Raw genomic sequence first — 19,353 nt, 5'->3', positions numbered from 1 at the left:
AGTATATATGAAGTAAAAGTTCCTTTTACCTCCCTCCCTTCTCATGAATTTGTGTTGGTTTATCTAGGCCTAAGGTAGTTGCTAGCTACATGTAACAATAAATTTAATTAAAATTAAAAATTCAGATCACACTGGGCATACTTCATGGACTGAACAGCTACACGAGGCTACTAAATTTAAATAAATTGAAATTAAAATTAAGTAAAATTTAAAATTCAGTTCTTCAGTTGTTCTACTCACATTTCAAGTGCTTAACAGCCAAATACGGCTAGTGACTATTGTACTAGAGTCCATACAGAATATTTCCATCATTGCCGAAAGCTCTACTCGATAGTGTTGCTATAGAATTTGTTATACTTTTACTTACGTTACGTACCCTTTAAAAAAGTACTGTGTTTTAAATTAACATTAATGCTTTCATATTGTATATGTCTCTACAACCTTTTTCCCTTAATATGTTTATAAGTCTAAGAATCTAGTCCATTTTAACTGGAGTATAATAATTCCATTCCATTATATTCCAGTAACACATTTTCCCACAGACAGAAATTTAGGTGTTTTGCAATTTTTCAATAATCTAAACAATGTCATAATAAATATCCTTAAACATGTGTCCCGACACACGTGTGTGAGAATTTCTCTAAAGTGAATAAATGGAATTGCTGAGTCACAGAAGTCAGGGCATTTTCAATTTTACTACATACCCGTCAAATTAATTTCCAAAGTGACTTCAAGCATTTACACTCCATACACAGTGTGTTCATTCAACGTATATTTATGGTTCTCTATTTGCCACATAATGTTCTAAAACACTGATATACAATCCTTAACCAATTCCCACACCCATACTGCACACCCACACCTAACCAAAGGGAAAAAACTTACGTGAAAATCTTTGCTTTCCAAAATCTTAACACTTAACAGACTTTTGTTTTTAAAAAACTCTAATACTTGTTCTAATTTTCATTTCTGTGATGTACAGTGAAGCTGAGTATCTTTTCCTACTTGCTGGCAGTTCTTGTTCTACAAATTGCCATTACATGTTCTTTCCTTCTGAGGTTGTCTTTTATTGTCTTACTGATTTATGGTTCTGCTAAATGTGTTGCAGACAAATGTGTTACAAACATCTTCTCTATCCCTTGTCTTTTAAGTTTGTTTCTACAGTCTTTGTTGGGGCAAGAGATAGTAATGTACTGAAGCAGTCAAATTAGCAACCTTATGAGTTCTGCTTTCCTATTCTGAGGTCATAAAGGCAAAATTTTCTTCTAAAAAATTTTATGGGGTCTGTCTACTGTGTGACTGACATGTTAGTTTATTTAATCCTTTTAAGAAACATCTATGGTAGGTATTAATCTCATTATAAAAATACAGTAATTGAAAATTTTATTGTGGTAAAAAACACACAACACAAAATTTATCATTTAAACATTTTTAAGTATACAGTTCTATGGCTTTAAGTACATTCACACATTCACATTATTGTGCCACCAACACCACTATCCATTTCCAGAAATTTTTCATCTTCCCAAATTGAAACCCTGTGCCCATTAAACACTAACAACCACATCACTAGGTCTCCCAACCCCTTACAACAACCACTCTACCTTCTGTCTCAGTGAATTTGACTAGTACTTCATATAAGCAGAATCACTCAATATTTGTCCTTTTGTGACTGGCTTATTTCACCTAACATCATGTCTTCAAGGTTTATCCATGTTGAATTTGGTATGTCAGATTTTTTCCTTCCTTTTTAAGGCTGAATAATATTCCATAGCATGTACATATCACATTTTGTTTATCTACTCATCTATCAGTAAGATACAAGTTGTTTCCACCTTTTGGCCACTGTGAATAATGCTATGACCATCGGTGTACAAAAATCTTTGAGTCCCAGCTTTCAATTCTTTGGGACATATACGCAGAAATAGAATTACTGTGTCATATGGTAATGCTACATTTAATTTTTTGAGGAACCACCATACTATTTTCCACAGAGGTAACATAATTTTATATTCCTACCAGTAATGCACAGGGTTCCAAATTATCTACATCCCAATCAACAACTGTGATTTTCTAGTTGTGTTTTGTTGTTGTTGTTGTTGTTGTTGTGTTTTGTTTTGGGATAACAGCCATCCTAATTGGTGTGTCTTCCAAACTTACAAAGTTTGATTTTCATAGTCATGTCTTCAATCCATGTGCTATACATCTTTGTGTATAGAATAAAGTAGGAATCTACTATTAGTTTTCCCCCAATATAGAAAGCCACTTGTTCCAGCATCATTTAATGAACAGGCCTCTCCTTCCTAATTTTTAGTACAATTTCTATCACAAATCAAGTTCCCATATATGCATAATTCTACTTCTGGACTTCTTAATTGATTGCACTGATCTATCTACATACCAATATTATACTACTTGAGGCATATGATATTAAAATATATTTTGATTTTTGGTAGAGCAAGTTTCCTTTTCCTTTCTAACAATTTCTTTGCTATTTTTGGATTATTTTTTTCCTATATGAATTTCATACTTTTTAAAATGTTTATTTTTGAGAGAGATAAAGAGCACCCTTGGGGGGTGGGGAGGGGGAAACAGAGGGGGAGACAGAGGATCCAAAGCAGGCTCTGTGCTGACAGCAGAAGGCCCAATGCAGAGCTCGAACCCATGAACCACGAGATCATGACCTGAACAGAAGCCGGACGCTTAACCAGCTGCACCACCCAGGTACCCCACCTATATGAATTTTAGAATCAGTTTTCTAATTCCATGAAAATGCTGGTTGATATTTTTACTAGAACTGCACTGGATTTATGATTAAATTGGAAAACTGGCATCTGATATTAAAACTCCTTATCTATGAAAATGGTATTATTTCTTCATTTATTGCAAGTATTTTTTCCCATTACTATGTTAAGTTAATCCTTTCTATAAAACATTAGACCAAAATTCAAAAGACAAACAACTGAACAAACATTTCTACTCAAAGACCCATGGAAACAGAAAACTCGTTATTAGTAATGTATACAAAAGCCATACACTGCATGGATTTGAGAGTTATAACAAATACACTAGAACACATCCAATTCAGGAACTTATTTTGTTTAAATCACGCTACCCGAAATACTCCTTCAAAATTCAGCTTATATCTCACCACTTTCAGAAAGCCTCCTCTGGTCATTCATCTATAGTATTGTCCATTATTTTTGCATCTGGAAATCACCAAGGGCCTGTATCAGAAAAGATACCGACTGATAACTTACTTATAGGCAACACAGGTCTGCATACGTGCTTAGTTTGGCCTACATCATGTTTCTTAAAACAAAAACCAGAGACCAAAATAATTAGGACATTTCACACAAAAGTCCAGGATTTCTGACTTGCAGGTTTTTCATTCCCTCTCAGGGACCCAGCTAACAAAGATCTCCATGCTTCCTTGATTACCAGGACAGGCAAATCATACTTAAAGCTTCCACATAAAAGTGACCTATTAATTTCCAACTCACATTCCATTGGTCAAAGCAAAATCATGTTCAGGCTAACTTAAAAAATGATGGAGAAGTAAAATCCTACTATGTGCCTGAAAGGTTAAAAGTCAGAAGTATTTCATATAATTGAGGACTCTGACTTCAATCTCTTCCTTTCTATCTATTCTGCAAACTACCACTAGAATTACTTTTCAAGAATACAGATTGAATTACCTCGTAACTCTGCTACAAAAAAAAAAAAAAAACAAATTATAAACTATAATGCCTATGGGGAGAAAAAGTAAGAATCAACAGGAATGGCATTCAACCCTTTCACAATCTACTCCAAATTCATTTACCAGATTCTTTCCTCATTGTTTTCCCTTACATCACTTATTCTCCAACATTTTGAATATGTGTTGCCATATACTCATTCCAAAGTTTAGCTCAAACATCATCTTCTCAATTCAGTCTTATTTACCTTTATTGTGTAAAAAGTTAGAAACCCCACATCCACTCTACTTACAAATCATACTGTTTTTAATGAGCACTAGTATCCACTCAAAGTAGTTAATATGTGCCAAGCACTTAAACATAATTGCTATGCATCTACTAAAATGTAAGATACCTAGGTTAAGTAACAATGTTCTTAGAAAATCAATATACTGGCCTAACAATTTCAAATACAAGACAAGCCAACAGATGCTACCGACATTTTACTTAAGAATTCATTTACTTTTTGGGGTGCCTGGGTGGCTCAGCTGGTTAAGCATCCCACTCTTCATTTTGGCTCAGGTCATGATCTCATGGTTTGAGTGTTCAAGCCCCACATCAGGCTCTGCACTGACGGTGCGGAGCCTGCTTGGGATTCTTTGTCTCTCTCTCTCCCCCAAAATAAATAAATAATAAAAGAAAAAGAAGAATTCACTTACTTTTAAGCTTGAGAAGATTAAAATCTGAAAGACTGCCCTGTTTCTAAAGCTAAAATAGACCCAAAGACTTAAACTAAAACTTTAAGAGACTGGAGATTATGCTTTAGCTATACCTATCTCTTGAGTTTTGTCCTCACAGCTTGCAGAAAGGTTAGTAGTCAAGACCTAAGTTGGGATAGTTATAAAGACAATCAAGTAGCCAAATTTACAACAGTACATGCATTTAATAAATCATCTCAAAAAAAAAAAAAAAATAAATAAATCATCTCACGTCTTACAGTAATTTCATGTTTGTAAGCATGTTAGCAAATAAAAAAATACATTTGAAATTTAAAGCCACTAGTTTACAAATTTTAATAGTTCTAATAAAACATCTGCTTGTTTCTGCTTCAAATTACTGATAGGTTTATATAGGAGGCTGTGGATAGATTTAATGATGTTAGCCTATCACTGTTCAAGTATTAACATTTAAAAACGTAATACTTAGGGGCGCCTGAGTGGCTCAGTTGGTTAAGCGTCTGACTTCGGCTCAGGTCATGATCTCACAGTTCGTGGGTTCGAGCCCCGCATTGGGCTCTGTGCTGACAGCCCAGAGCCTGGAGCCTGTTTCAGATTCTGTGTCTCCCTCTCTCTCTGCCCCTCCCCTCTGTCTCAAGAATAAATAAACATTTAAAAAAAAAGGTTTTTTTAATGTAATATTAAAAAAAAAATAAAGCTTCTAGTTGTTTTGTAGGTATGGACACAATAATGAAGAACTAGGAAAAAGTACCAAGGTAAAGTTTTAATAAAGACATTGTGAACAGTTTTAAAATAATGAAGCCCAGTGAAAAGGGAACTAAAGTAGGCCAATAGATTTGGCAATTTGAGCAATTCCAAAATAGTAATGGAAGAGGCCAGTATATAACCTCACAAGAGTCGATAAAGGTAAGGAAGTAGAATCTTTGAGTATAAGCTGTTGCTTTAGAAATTTTAGAAATAAATGTAAGAAAAGGCTTAATGGCAGAATGCAGTGAAGTTTTGTTGTTTCTGGATACAGAAGACAAACATTTTTGTAGGCAGAGAAAGGGGTCAATTGAAAAGAGAAAGTTTCAAGAGAGGATGGGATCAGAGAATAAGTGGAAAGATTAGCCATGGAGAAAAGAAAATCACTTAATTTCAGAGACAGTTACGAGTTGTTAAGATGAAGAACTCTGTTCTGTTCGTAGTCTCATGTTTTAAAAGAGCCATCTGCAAACTTACCAGCAAGTATTCTGCCCCTATTTATAACGACATTATGACTTTTCTGTTAAATGGTAAGAAAGTAACATTCCCCATTTATTTTTGGAGGGATAAAGCAGCTTATGTCTCCTTTTTTACTTTTATTGGCTACTATCCATTATTGAATGGAAAGAGTAGTTATTACCAATCCAAATATCTTTGTCTTTATTAAAAATAAACAATACACAACATTTTATTCCTGTTTATTGAAAAGTAACACACATTTGTTATGATAACATTATTTGTTATTATAACACTTGTTGCAAAAGTAACACTTAAGTATTTGTCAAATAAGTCTAGAACAAGAGTAAAATAAAATGTTAAGAAAAAAATAAATCATTGCACACTAGTATTAGATAAAGGAGATATCACAGAAATTAGCACTCCACAAATTCTCCCTTAAGAGTTTGTCATCTAACTGGGAAGATGAAACACATACATGAAATAACAGATTCTCAAACAACACAGTTTTAAGTTCAAAAACGAATACAGAGGACACATGAGGCGATTAAGTATCAGAAACCAAGGAGAAGTTATTGAACCAAACTTAAGTTTTTCACTTACTGCAAAGGTTTGCAGTGGTCACTGAGATACAATATAGCTCAATCTGTGGTCAATAAAACCTTATTTCACGTCCAGAAATTTCCCCAGCATGGATTTGGATTTCCAGCATGGATATATAATTTATTGCATCTAATGCTTAAGAAAAATTACTTTGGTATTTAAATTTGCTGCAACTTCTACTAAGGCAAAAAAAGAAAAAGAATTCTACTAAGGCAATTACCATTGCCTACATTTTGCAGGTAAAACTGCAGTACCTACATACTACCTCAGCTCACTTCTGACACTTTCATATGCCTTAATGTTGTTATTGCTCATTTCAGAATACATTAGGGAATTCTAGAAGTTATCTAGAATGCTTATAAAAGTATGGACACAGCTTTGGAAGGGTCAAATTCAGAGAGGCTCAGGCCTCTTAGAATGGATTACACAGCTCTTACAAAAATGAAGAATCATAAAGAAACATGCTGACAGTAAATGAACCTGAGAAATATTCAACACTAATAAAAGTAAAAACAGCTGATGTCTACACAAGGATGCAATACAGAATCACAAAATGATTCCAGTTTTCTAACAGGAGAAAGTTTATTAGTAGAAGCCATAAAAGATCTACTCAAGGAATTTGGGTAAAAGTGCCTCCACACTGAAAATACCATGAAATCCCAAACAAAACTTTCTTTCACCAAATACAGACTACTTTAAATGAAGGAAGACAAACTCACTGCCAGTGATACGGAAATGAGGGAAAGCTGGTAACTAAAAAAAAGGGTTATAAAGATAGTTATAAAAATATTCTCGGGTCTACAAACCAGCCCCAACAGAAGGCAAAAATAATAATAATAATAATAATAATAAATAAAAATAATAAAAAAAAAATATTCCCAGGAGTGCCTGGCTGGCTCAGTCAGAAGAGCATGCAAGTCTTGATCTCAGGGTTGTGGGTTCAAGCCTCACACTGGGTGTAGAGATTACTAAGAAAATAAATAAACTTTAGGAAAAAAAAATTCCCAAAATTTGGTCATTAAACAACATATTACATAAAAGTCTCAGGAAAAGAACAACACATAGTTATCACTTTTGTGAATGGAGGACTGGAAAGATAATCAGTGCAGAACTCAAAAAATGGCAAGTTTCTTCTTCAGCTAAAAGCAGAATAAATACTTTGAGACAAAAAAAAAAAAAAAAATCTATCTACAGACTGTTTGCCCAACAGCATGAAGGTAAATATAGTATTAAAAGTGAAAACAAATTTAGTTTTAATAGGAATGTAAGAAACCGTATATACCAAATTTAAAAAACAAAAGAGATATTACATATTAATTCACCCATGTATCATAACTACTATAAGGAATCCATCAGTTTTAAAATTGTACATACAAACATTCTATGGGTCAGTTTTCTCAATGTTGCCAAGAGGATGCCATGTTTACTTTTTCATGTGTTACTTCTAAAATCTACATTGTAAACCCAGAAATAAGGTATTTTGAGTCCTTTTTTTTTTTTTTTTTTTTAACTAAAAGGCAAGATTGATAATCTCACATACACTCAAATTTTAAATTAAAAGGTAGAAAATTCTTATTCCTAGGAGAAAATAATTCAGATAATAGAAAATGTTCTCCACATGTTATTTACTGTTGCAATACAACAACCAGCAATAAGGTAAGCTTCTTACCATAAGGTTATCTGTGAGACAATTTCTTGGGAGTGATTTCTTTCTCTTTGGGTAACTAGAGAAAGACATGTAGTTTACACACACAAAAAATACTAAAGGTCTATATATACTAACCTGGCCCAGTCCAGGCATACCTCCTCCAAGTCTAAGAAGTCTGTCCATATTTCTAGGAAACAGAAACAAAGGGAAACGTTCCTAAGCACAAAAGTGTTTACTCAATTGCTATCTATATAATTCACCTTCAGTCACTCAGTATGTCAAAAATATTGGTGGTAATTACAACACAACATCAGACTTCCTGTTAATTAACACCACATATTAATTCAAGAAGCTGTCTTCCATGCTAATTAACAGACCTTACTTTACTGCTTTGGTTTTGGGTTATCCCCGATTTTAAAGACAAGCAATCTTAGCATACTTTCAAAACTTTGCTATCATTAAGTTAATTATATTTTCTCATTGTTATCTAATAAAGTACCCGAATGAGGAAAAAGTGCCTGAAATGCTTATCATATGTATGATTGAATTTCCTTCAATTTGTCCAGAGTATACAAATAAAAATCCTCACTTTTAAATTAAATTTTAACATCCTCATTAGTAAGTTCTGTGCTAATTAACTTACAGCTTGTCAGTTATCATCAAAACTACATGTGAAAGACATTGTGAGCAGATTATGGATCTCTGAATTAGCATCAAAGCCTTTTTTAAAATGAACTCATTATACTAAAAGAAATATTATAAAGTAAACATTAAATGCATGAAGATAGTGTTCTAGAACCTACGCAGACATTTTGCATTATTTCAGATGTTGTGTAGACATATACCTTTTTCACTGAGGAAATTCAACTGCTGTCTCAATTATAATTTTAGAGTTAATCAATACAAAGATTAATTTTATCAATCTAGAATAACGATAGAAGACATTCTTATAAGCTTGAAAAACTCAGAAGAAATCAAAGAAATAGCAAGAGTACCAATATGGCCTCAAATGAGAAAAAAGAGTAACCAAATGATAAAAAATTAGTATCAGTACAGCTAAATGTTGTTAAATGTTAAACATGGCAATGAAGCACTTCTTCTACTTGAAAATCGCTAGTGCCTTAAAATTTCCTTTTCTTTCTAAATATATGGTTTAGTGGGGCGCCTGGGTGGCTCAGTCGGTTAAGCGTCCGACTTCAACTCAGGTCACGATCTCGCGGTCCAGGAGTTCGAGCCCCGCGTCGGGCTCTGGGCTGATGGCTTGGAGCCTGGAACCTGCTTCAAATTCTGTCTCCCTCTCTCTCTGCCCCTCCCCTGTTCACGCTCTGTCTCTCTCTGTCTCAAAAATAAATGAACGTTAAAAAAGAAATTTTTTTTAATAAAAAAAATTTAAAAAAATAAATGTATGCTTTAGAAAGTGGTATTACAATTTATATTCTATATTAAATGCTAACAAATTAGTCATCTGTTCATGTTATTTTACTAGTTAGAACTGCTATACAAACTAAAACTTAATAATATACTCAAGATCATTACAGCCTAATCATTTTTCCTGAATCTTGCTAACAATTTACTTCTATATTTAACAATGTTAATACTCTAAACTTTACTCAAGTCCACATATAGGAAACTTGCACAAATGATATAGGCATGGAATCTTCACAAAGTGAATACTCTCCCATAACCACCACCTAGATAAAGAAACAACATTATCAGCACCTAAAAACACCTGTCATGCCCCTTTTTCCAGTCCCTACCACCACACAAAGATAGAATTCCAACTTCTAATGGCATAAACTAGTTGTTTTTGAATTTTATATAAACAATTTATAAACAACTTTATATCAACAAGTCTGTGAGATTCACAATGGATAAATTCACTTTAAAAAAAGAAAGGCACACAAGAAAACTTGATAGTCCAGATAAAATTTCTGCTTTACAACGTTAACACATCCTCCTAATAGCAACATTTACAAACAAAATCTCCATCAAATTCTCATTAAAATTCCTCAACTCAAATATAGCATTCAATACATGGCACTTTTTAAAGTCTATAAACGGGGGGTGGGGGGAACCTGAATATTTTAAAATATTAAAGACATTTCTCTAGAATATATTACCAAAGGAAAAAATTCTTTTGTACCATTTCTAGCTTATAAACTTAAAAGAAATGGTAAGAAAACTAGTAACATACAGTATACTTTAGACATTATATACATTCCAGGCCAAAGTCGATTCCCAGCTGTGTTCAGTTTATCTATTTCCCCTGTGTTGTTTCTGATGACTTTACACAGACTCCAGATGCTGTGAATATACATGAGCGATGTGGGGAGCAGAGGGAAAGAAAATCTGGCAGGTCAAATTTGTGTTTTTAGCAAAATTAGATGTCTCAGCAAACAGGAAAAAATATTGAACAAACTAAAACAGTTTAGATAACATAATGAGGTTTAATAAAAATATTAACATTTAGAAATGAAATACATTGATAAAGGTTCTAAATCACACTACTTTTTAAAAAAATTTTAATGTTTATGTACTTATCTTTTGAGATAGAGAGTGAGAGAAAGCAAGCCAGGGAGGGGCAGAGAGAAATCCCAAGCAGGCTCTGCGCGGTCAGCATAGAGCCTGACGTGGGGCTCAAACTCATGAACTGTGAGATCATGACCCCAGACGAAACCTAGAGTCGGAGTCACCCAGGCACCCTAAATCACACTACTTTTTAAAAGAGTTTATAGAAAGCAAATAAGAACAAAAATGCTAGTTATCTAAATGACTTTCATGAGCTCTTAAATCTGGTCATCTATCACTTATTTATAATTTGATGTATGTTAAAAAAAAGGATACATTTTCTGTTTTTTTTAAAAGATACATTTCATATATCATATCCTAAAAACAGTAGGCAAAAATTATATACGTTCTTAATTCTCACCTGGGTCAGTAACTACAACTCTTGTGGTGTTAAGCTTCAATTCGTTGTTTGACAAATTTCTTCTTAAGCTCCTGCTAATACTGACAGGTATAACTTTTCCCAAGTACTTTTTTTCTCTCTCTCTCCTAGAAAAGTAAATAAGATAAGATATGATTACTTTGAGAACTATGGAGGAAAATATGCCAAGAGCTTTAAACGAAGCAAAATTCCTAAAATTGAAATAGAACTCAAAATTGATTTTTAATCACCAATTTCAGAAGAATATGGAAGAAATAGCATCCCAGAGAGCTACAGAGCAAAGGATTGACCCCACATCCAAATTTTGTTCCTAAGTTTCTTTTTTGAGCAGTTTTAGTTATATGTAAGGATTGACATTTTATGACTTTTAGTCTTTCCAGAGGTGTTTCAAAGACCAGAGAAAACTTACTCATATTTTTAAATAGAACATTCTATTGTGCAATTACTATATAGGTCCACTGCACATTACATACAAACCTATGATGTACTATGGAATCTTAGTAATGTTATTTTTCCTATATTTCAAAGTTTGCTATTTCATTATCATAGGAATTTGTTTGTCATTTCTTAGTCAATTATTCCCAACTACACCAAAAAGACTAAAAAAAAAAAAACACCAAGAAAATGGAAGAATAAGAATTATCCAAAATGATGCAATAGTGAAATACATTATTGCTATTGCTTCATCCTTCACTTCTTATTGTGCTGTCCAAAGCATTTACCACTTTTCAAAAACACATAAAGGACAAGAGACATCACCTTTGTAGTCTTTTTAGCTTTCATTTGAGCACAGCTAAGAATTCAGAACTTTGCATATTATACTCATAATGTCCAAGAGAAAACTGACAGAGAAAAAAAGTTTCGCAATTATTAGAGTATCACAAGGTGAATGTAAAAACAGGTAACATTCTAGTCTCTAACAGTAACAATAAAATTGGTGGTATAAGCCAGGGTTTCTTCAGCACTATTGACATTTAGAACCAAATTTCTTGTTACAGGGGGCTGTCTTGTGCATTACAGGATGTTTTGCAGCATCCCTGGCCTCTACCCATTAGGTACCGTTAATACGTACCAAGTCGCGATAATCAAAAATGTCCCCAGACATTGCCAAATGTCTGCTGGAAGGGCAAAAATCACTCCCAGTTCAGAACCACTGATATAAACAAAATCTCAGGCTATACATCTTCAAATGACAATACCCTAGATCTTCTCGATCTTAAGAACTTCTTAAGATCTTAAGATCTTCTCGAACTTAAGAACCAATCATCGCTGGAAACAGTTTGGGAACTCTTCAAAAAGTTCAACAAAGAATGATCATATGACCCAGCAATTCCACTCCTAGGTATATATCCAAAAGAACTGAAAATAGGTATTCAAAACAAACTCTTGTACATGCAGATTTATAGCATCACTATTCACAACAGCCCAATGATGGAATCAACCCAAATGTCCATCAAAAGATGGAAGGATAAACAAATTCACATGATGGAATATACGGAATATTATTAAGCTATAAAAAGGAATGTAGTACCATCACGTTATATTATGAATGAACCTCAAAACATTATGCTATATAAAAGAAGCCATGCACAAAGGTCACAAACTGTATGATTTCATTTATATTAAATATCCCAAATATATGAATCCATAGAAAAGGAATGCAGATTAGTGACTGTCAGAGGTTGCAGGAAAGGTGTAAAATGGAGAAACTGCTTAAGGGGTAAGAGATTTTACTTCAGAATGATGGAATCATTTTGGAACTAGATAGAGATGGGGTAGTTACACAACACTGTGAATGATTTTGGCTCAGGTCATGATCTCACCGTTGCTAAATTCCAGCCCCGCATCAGGCTCTGTGCTGATAGTGCTGAGCCAGCTTGGGATTCTCTCTTGCCCTCTGTCTCTGCCCCTCCCCTGCTCACTCTCTCTCTCAAAAATAAGTAAACATTAAAAAAAAATTTTTTTAAGTGGATCAATGAGTGAACAATATTTCTAAGACTAAAAAAGAAAAACTTTCTCATCCGGTTGGGAATTCAACAAGGACTTCATTACACACTATTTTACAACAAGAACCTGTTTTGCTAAGAGATGTATAATGATGTTGATGAAGCTCATATGTGGACAAATGCTGAAGTGTCCACAAAGATGAACAAAAGTAAACAGATAATGTAGAATGAAAAAAATCATTGGATTAACTCTATTGGTGTTTATAAATCTAAAAGCTAAAAACATTTTGTGAGCAGAGATGATAGCCATCCTCTCTTCAATAAAATTATGAGCTATCAATGTTTTCAAAAGTATTGCAGTTGGGAAATGGAAAAGTTCCAGAAATGGATGGTGGTGACAGCTGCACAACGTGAATGTACTTAAAGCCACTATACATCTAAAAATGATTAAAATGATAAATTTTATGTTATGCATACTTTATATGAGGGTTAACAGCTATGACTCTGTGTTACAAGTGCCAGGACTCAAATCTTGTTTCTAATACTTACTAGCTCTGTGTCCTGGGGTCAGTTACCTCCCTGAGACTCAGTTTCCTTATCTGCAAAATGGGAATAAGGACAGCATCCACCTTATACAGTTGTTTGGATTAAAGAAGACAATGGACATAAACAACACTTAACATAATGCTTGACATATAGTGAGTAAACAAGGAGTGCTAGCAGCTCTCCTCAGCACCACTTTCCTTAGTATGGCTACAGTTCATACAACAAAGATTTTTCTTCCTACATGCTTTGCCACTTACTGAATTTCAAAACAATAGGTACATTTCACAGTACTAAATGAATTACACTGGAGAAGAGGGACTTGAATTTTGCAGATTTTAGCAAAAGGGTTTATAAAATTAAAGTGTTAAACTATAACATAAAAGACAATACTTCCAATTCTTCAAAATAAAAGCCATACAGGGGCGCCTGGATGGCTTAGTTAAGCGTCGGACTTCTGTGCTGATAGCTCAGAGCCTGGAGCCTGCTTCAGATTCTGTGTCTCCCTCTCTCTGCCCGTCCCTCTCTCTCAAAAATAAGGAAGGAAGGGGCGCCTGGGTGGCGCAGTCGGTTAAGCGTCCAACTTCAGCCAGGTCACGATCTCGCGGTCCGTGAGTTCGAGCCCCACGTCGGGCTCTGGGCTGATGGCTCAGAGCCTGGAGCCTGTTTCCGATTCTGTGTCTCCCTCTCTCTCTGCCCCTCCCCTGTTCATGCTCTGTCTCTCTCTATCCCAAAAATAAATAAACGTTGGAAAAAAAAAAAAAAATGAAGGAAGGAAGGAAGGAAGGAAGGGAGGAAGGGAGGGAGGGAGGGAGGGAGGAAGGAAGGAAGGGCAGGCCTGCCATAGAAAACTCCTATGGATCTAAACCAAGTTTTTACACCTACCAAAAAGCAGAGGACCCAAGAGCTCATTCACGATATGATTAACTTTACTTAAAACATTATCAGATAATATGAACAAAGCGTTTAGCTGTAACTAATATGTCATATATAATGTTTACAATCCAAATTGGTAACAATACAAAATAAGTATCAGTACTTTCAAAAGGTTGTAGATCAAAAGTTGATGATTTTCGGGGCACCTAGGTGGCTCAGTCGGTTGGGCATACAACTTTGGCTCAGGTCATGATCTCAGTTAGTGGGTTCAAGCCCCACATCGGGCTCTGAGCTGACAGCTCAGAGCCTGGCGAATGCTTCAGATTCTGTGTCTCCCTCTCTCTCTGCCCCCGCCCCCTGCTCATGTTCTGTCTCTTTCGCTCTCAAAAATAAACATTTAAAAAAAATTTTTAATTTTTTTTTAAAAGTTGATGATTTTCTACTTCTTCATCTCCCTAAGTTAGTATCTGGTTAGAACCTGATACAGTTAGATTGTGTTCCTGATGGAATTAAAATAAATCAATTCTCAAATACTTATAGGAAATGTATGGAACTATGAATAACTCTAAAAACAGATCCTTCAAAACTATCTTAATCTGGACTTGGAATGTGGCAATTTTTTAACTCTTCAATCTTTTCACAAGGGACAAGGGACACCGTTTTCCTAGTAATTCATAAAATTCAACAAATCATGGGGCGCCTGGGTGGCGCAGTCGGTTAAGCGTCCGACTTCAGCCAGGTCACGATCTCGCGGTCCGTGAGTTCGAGCCCCGCGTCGGGCTCTGGGCTGATGGCTCAGAGCCTGGAGCCTGTTTCCGATTCTGTGTCTCCCTCTCTCTCTGCCCCTCCCCCGTTCATGCTCTGTTTCTCTCTGTCCCAAAAATAAATAAACGTTGAAAAAAAAAATTAAAAAAAAAAAAAAAAAAAATTCAACAAATCATGAAGGCCTTAGTTGTTCGAGTTTATCATTGTTTCTTAGTTCAATTTTCATTTTTTACTCCCCAATCCATGCCACAGTTACATTCCTTTTCAGACTGATGCTAAATCCTTTACTCCATATTTGTGATCTCACTGTATTTCTAATTCCTCTACTCTGATTTGTGGAAAGTAACTGGAAACGTTTTTTACTTTCTTAAAGGCTTTCTTCAGTGGAAGAAACAGAGTCGATATTAAACTTTTAATTATATAAACAGGATTTTGAAAGCAAGATTTTTCCATTTTAGAACAGTAAAGATGGAACTGTTATAAATATCTTTTCTTGTGCTGTCTCCTAATTACAACTTTCAATTAAACATTCATTAAATACAAGTTTCCCTCTCTTATCCAAAAGCAGAATGTTCCTATGAAAACCTTCCTAAGTGGAAATGGTATAAATCGAAGAAAACAGTTACCATTTAGTAAAAGCGAAAATCCTCTTCAGATTTCTTCTATCTGTTAGCAACAATGGGTATAATGCAGGTCTTCTGTAAAAATGAAGTGGGGTAAAGCTAACTTTCAGATAGCAGGGAAAACCTGTACTACTTTGTGCATAAGGTGATACAGAAATAGAGCCACTAAGAAACTCAGTTAACTTTCACTGAAAGAATTTATACTCTATCTGGGGAGGCATGATATAAACCCATAAAAAAATACATAGAGTGAAAGGCAGCAGGGTAGAGCCAGAAAGGCTCTGAAGGCTATCATACCTCAATTTGAATCTGGGCTTTATGACCTACTCTCCGTACGATCTGTAAAAAGTTACCTTCTTCTCGTCTCTAGACTTCATCCATAAAATGGGATAATAATCTTCCTCTTGCAAATCAGTGTAAGAAAAAATACAAAGCACCTCTTATAGTGCCTGGAACATTTATAAGGTACTCAATAATTACTGCTATTGTTATGATCATCTTAGAGCCAGAAGCGATTATTTAATCCAATTCTCATTTTACAGATGGGGACACCAAAATATCACAAAGCAGGATATGAATGTCAAAGGAGTGCAACAAACTGGGTATATGACAAGTTCATTAGTAATAAATCATGTGAATTTTCAGGTCAGACTTTCAGAGGTGGACACTGAATTATGAAATGAACACTCTATATAATGGAAAACAAAAGCACAATCTCTTGTTACTGATAATCAAACATAGGTTGTAAACCTACATACTAAAAACAAGGGTTACATCACAAGCATAAAAATAAACGCAAAAATAAGCTTTACATTAAAACAGCAAAATATTATTTACCAAGCAACCCTGAGGAGAAAAAACAATCTCCCAAAGTCAACAGGTGAGGCTTCATTGAAAGATGACTTCAAAACTGTTTTCTGACAATATCCAGGGTTTTCACTAAATATAACTTCACTGAACACAACTTAACTGTAGTTAATGTCCCACTTCTGTTAAATTTGTTTAAAACATATAAACTTTAAATGAGCCAGTTGCTAGCCTTACTGGACAAAACAAGAAAGCCACCATTGTGTTAATTATCTCCACTAACATTGTATTCAGTTCTTTTTTGTTATTTCGACATTATAGTGGCTGACTTATTCCTTTACTCATAAACATTAACTTAGTAATAAAAAACATATTTTTGTAGCAATAAAAAAAAAAAACTTACACCTTAGAACTGCATTTCTATGCTAATTTTTAAGGCTTCTTCCCTGCCTTTCCCATGAATCTTTATCAACTTTTAAGTTACCATTTTTTATTTCAAGACTTTTTCATTCGGTCACCAAATTTACATTCCAACTCTTCCGAAAAGTTTACATTTTTTTCTTCTCTTGACAGGCACAAAAGTACGTCCCAAGGAAAAGTTCCAAGAGGTAACACAGAGCAGATTTCTACTTTACTGAAAACAGGAAATGCTACCTATTCAACAACTACTCAATTAGGACAAATTGAAAGTAAGCTAAAAAGCATAGCCGAAAAACCACACTTTGCTTTGGAAAGTTTCAAGGCTAAACACCAGTGCATCTCTGGGGTTTTTGTCCGGTTTTTGAAGGGAGCTGAAATCTTAACACTAAGAAAAAAAAGGGGTCAAGGCCCATGGGTAGCACAAGTGATAAAGCAAGCATGCCTTCATTGAAAAAGTTAATTTAATTCTCTCTCCCTTGTTTCCTCTGCCTTCTTTGAAGTTTTTCAACACCGGAGTAACTATCAATAGAGCACACACACACACACACAGAGGCCATACACAAGGATTCTCCTGGTGTCGGGAGAAGAGGGTCCCCCAAATGTGATGAATTCAGCGAGGCAGAAACTCCTGGAAGAAGGAGACTACATCCAGAGAGGCCCGAATAACCGGCGAGGAGTACGAAGAAGCCTGGACTCCTCCCTCAGGGCCCAGGCCTCCAGCGGCAACCCGGCTGGGCAACGTGACTCAGGAAGGCGCGGGGCCGGCGGCGGCCTAGCTCGGCTGCCTCCGCGGACCTCCGGGGCCCTGCCTTCCCCGTCTTACCTGAAAGCGGGCGGGGACGGGAGGCAGCGGTCTGGATTCTCGTCTCCCACCTGCGGTGACGCGGAGGCGGCGAAGACGGCAACAGCTGCAGCGGCGACTCAGACTCCGCCGGGCTCTGGCTCCGCGAACCGGCGATGAATCAGCCCGATTCCATTCAAAAGAGTCGCCCGGGCCTCCGCGGCGAAGCACTTCCGGGTTCACTCCTCTGCTTCGGCTTCCGTTCCCCCGACGGCCAATTGGAGACGGCTCGGGAGTTCGGCGGGCGTCCCGGAGGCCTGCGCCACCCGGACGGCGCGGGCAACCCCGCTTCTCCAGGCGAGGCTGGGAGGGCGGGACGGAAGTTAGCGCCGGCGCCGCTCCCGCCCCTCAGACATTCACCCTTTTCTCCCCCCCACCTTTTTCTCCCCTCCTCTTCGCGTCCAGGCCGCGGTCGAGCTCTGGGACGCCCGCCTACCGAGCCCAGGAGGTGACGGGCTAGGAAATGTAACTATAGGGTTGCAGAAACCAGAACCCCTTTCGTTTGGGTGTTCACCACGGTCCTACTCAAAAACTGAAAGGTTCGTTTGAACTCGGTCATCTGAGAAGCAGAAAAGGGAGGGGTGTAAAGAGAGGGGAAATCGGTTAGGGGTTCTTTTCCACACTGCAGTCTACCCGCCTCCTTGTTTTCGCCGCTTTCCAGGGATTGGATTTCAAGGAAAACCAACGTTTCCCAAATGTTAAATCCACCTATTTTAAGCCCAATTTACAGGGCTCAAAAAAAACACTTACTGACGTTTCTCCATAGAATTAGCATCAATAACGTTTCACCCATTATCTGCTCTGTGCTAGGTTTTCAGATAGCAAAACCACCCAAGAAATGACTGATTACTGACGAATTTATATCATACTTCGCAACAGGCTCTGTTTAGGGCAACATGTTCACCAAGTCCCTCTCACTTTATCAAATATATTCCAAATAATGAGCATCTTTAAAGCATTCCTAAATCAAAAATGATGAATCCCCTGGATAGAGGGAAAGGAGCGATTACAGCATCTGAATCCAAAGCTACTTGAGTAGGCATAATTATACTGAATTTTCCTCTTAAAGATAGTCCATTTCTATCTAAAAAAAAAAAAACAAAACAAAAACAAAAACATGGGTTATTTTAACCATAGGTAATACTATATTTGGATCAACATCTTTGTTTACCCCCAAACCTGTTCCTCTTCTATTTGCTTTTTTTCGGTGAATGAGCCTATCCTTCAACTGGTTTCCCTAATCAGACCTACGAGTTGACATTTCCCTCTTATTCACCTATTCCCACTGGCCTCCCAACTAATAACCCTAGAAATCATGAAGGATTTAAATCTATAAAAGACCTTTTCCGATCCACCACTCACCTTTTACCATTCCCTCTGCTTCAACCTTAACTCAAACCTTCATTACTTTTTTCCTAGAATGCAGCAATAATTTTAATCTCCCTGCCTTCAGTTTGTCCCCTTTCAATGCATTCTCCATTTAATTAACAAAGATTTTTTTTCAGCTGCATAAGTACAGTCATGCCCCTTTGCTTAAAATTTCACCAGTGACTCCCCCAACAATCAATACAAAGGTCAAAAATCTCTCAACTTTGTTTAGAACACTCTTGCTTCCAGCCATACTAAAGTATTTAGCTAAGGAATGAGATGTCCATAGGGTCTATGAAAAACTCTGAGTCATTCCTGGGAATCTAGAAGGTAATATGCATGCTTAGGGGCG

At 36.2% G+C, this 19,353-nt stretch overlaps 1 protein-coding gene across 1 annotated transcript in view; it reads right to left on the bottom strand.

The window, feature by feature from the left end:
* The window catches only part of PSMD14 (proteasome 26S subunit, non-ATPase 14), a 99,374-nt gene extending 81,471 nt beyond the window's left edge, over nt 1-17,903 (bottom strand). Inside the window, exons 1-3 of the mRNA XM_045479998.1 lie at nt 17,616-17,903; nt 10,798-10,919; nt 8,001-8,054 (exon numbers count right to left, since the gene is read on the bottom strand). Of these exons, the coding sequence (XP_045335954.1) occupies nt 8,001-8,048 (48 nt within the window). The 5' untranslated portion in view covers nt 8,049-8,054; nt 10,798-10,919; nt 17,616-17,903. The remainder of the gene's footprint in view (nt 1-8,000; nt 8,055-10,797; nt 10,920-17,615) is intronic.
* Between the last annotated feature and the right edge of the window lie 1,450 nt (nt 17,904-19,353).

Source organism: Leopardus geoffroyi, chromosome C1, assembly GCF_018350155.1.
Source record: "Leopardus geoffroyi isolate Oge1 chromosome C1, O.geoffroyi_Oge1_pat1.0, whole genome shotgun sequence".
NCBI lineage: Eukaryota > Metazoa > Chordata > Mammalia > Carnivora > Felidae > Leopardus > Leopardus geoffroyi.
The sequence above is the reverse complement of the archived record's forward strand: the minus strand, read 5'-3'. Positions and strand labels throughout refer to the sequence as shown.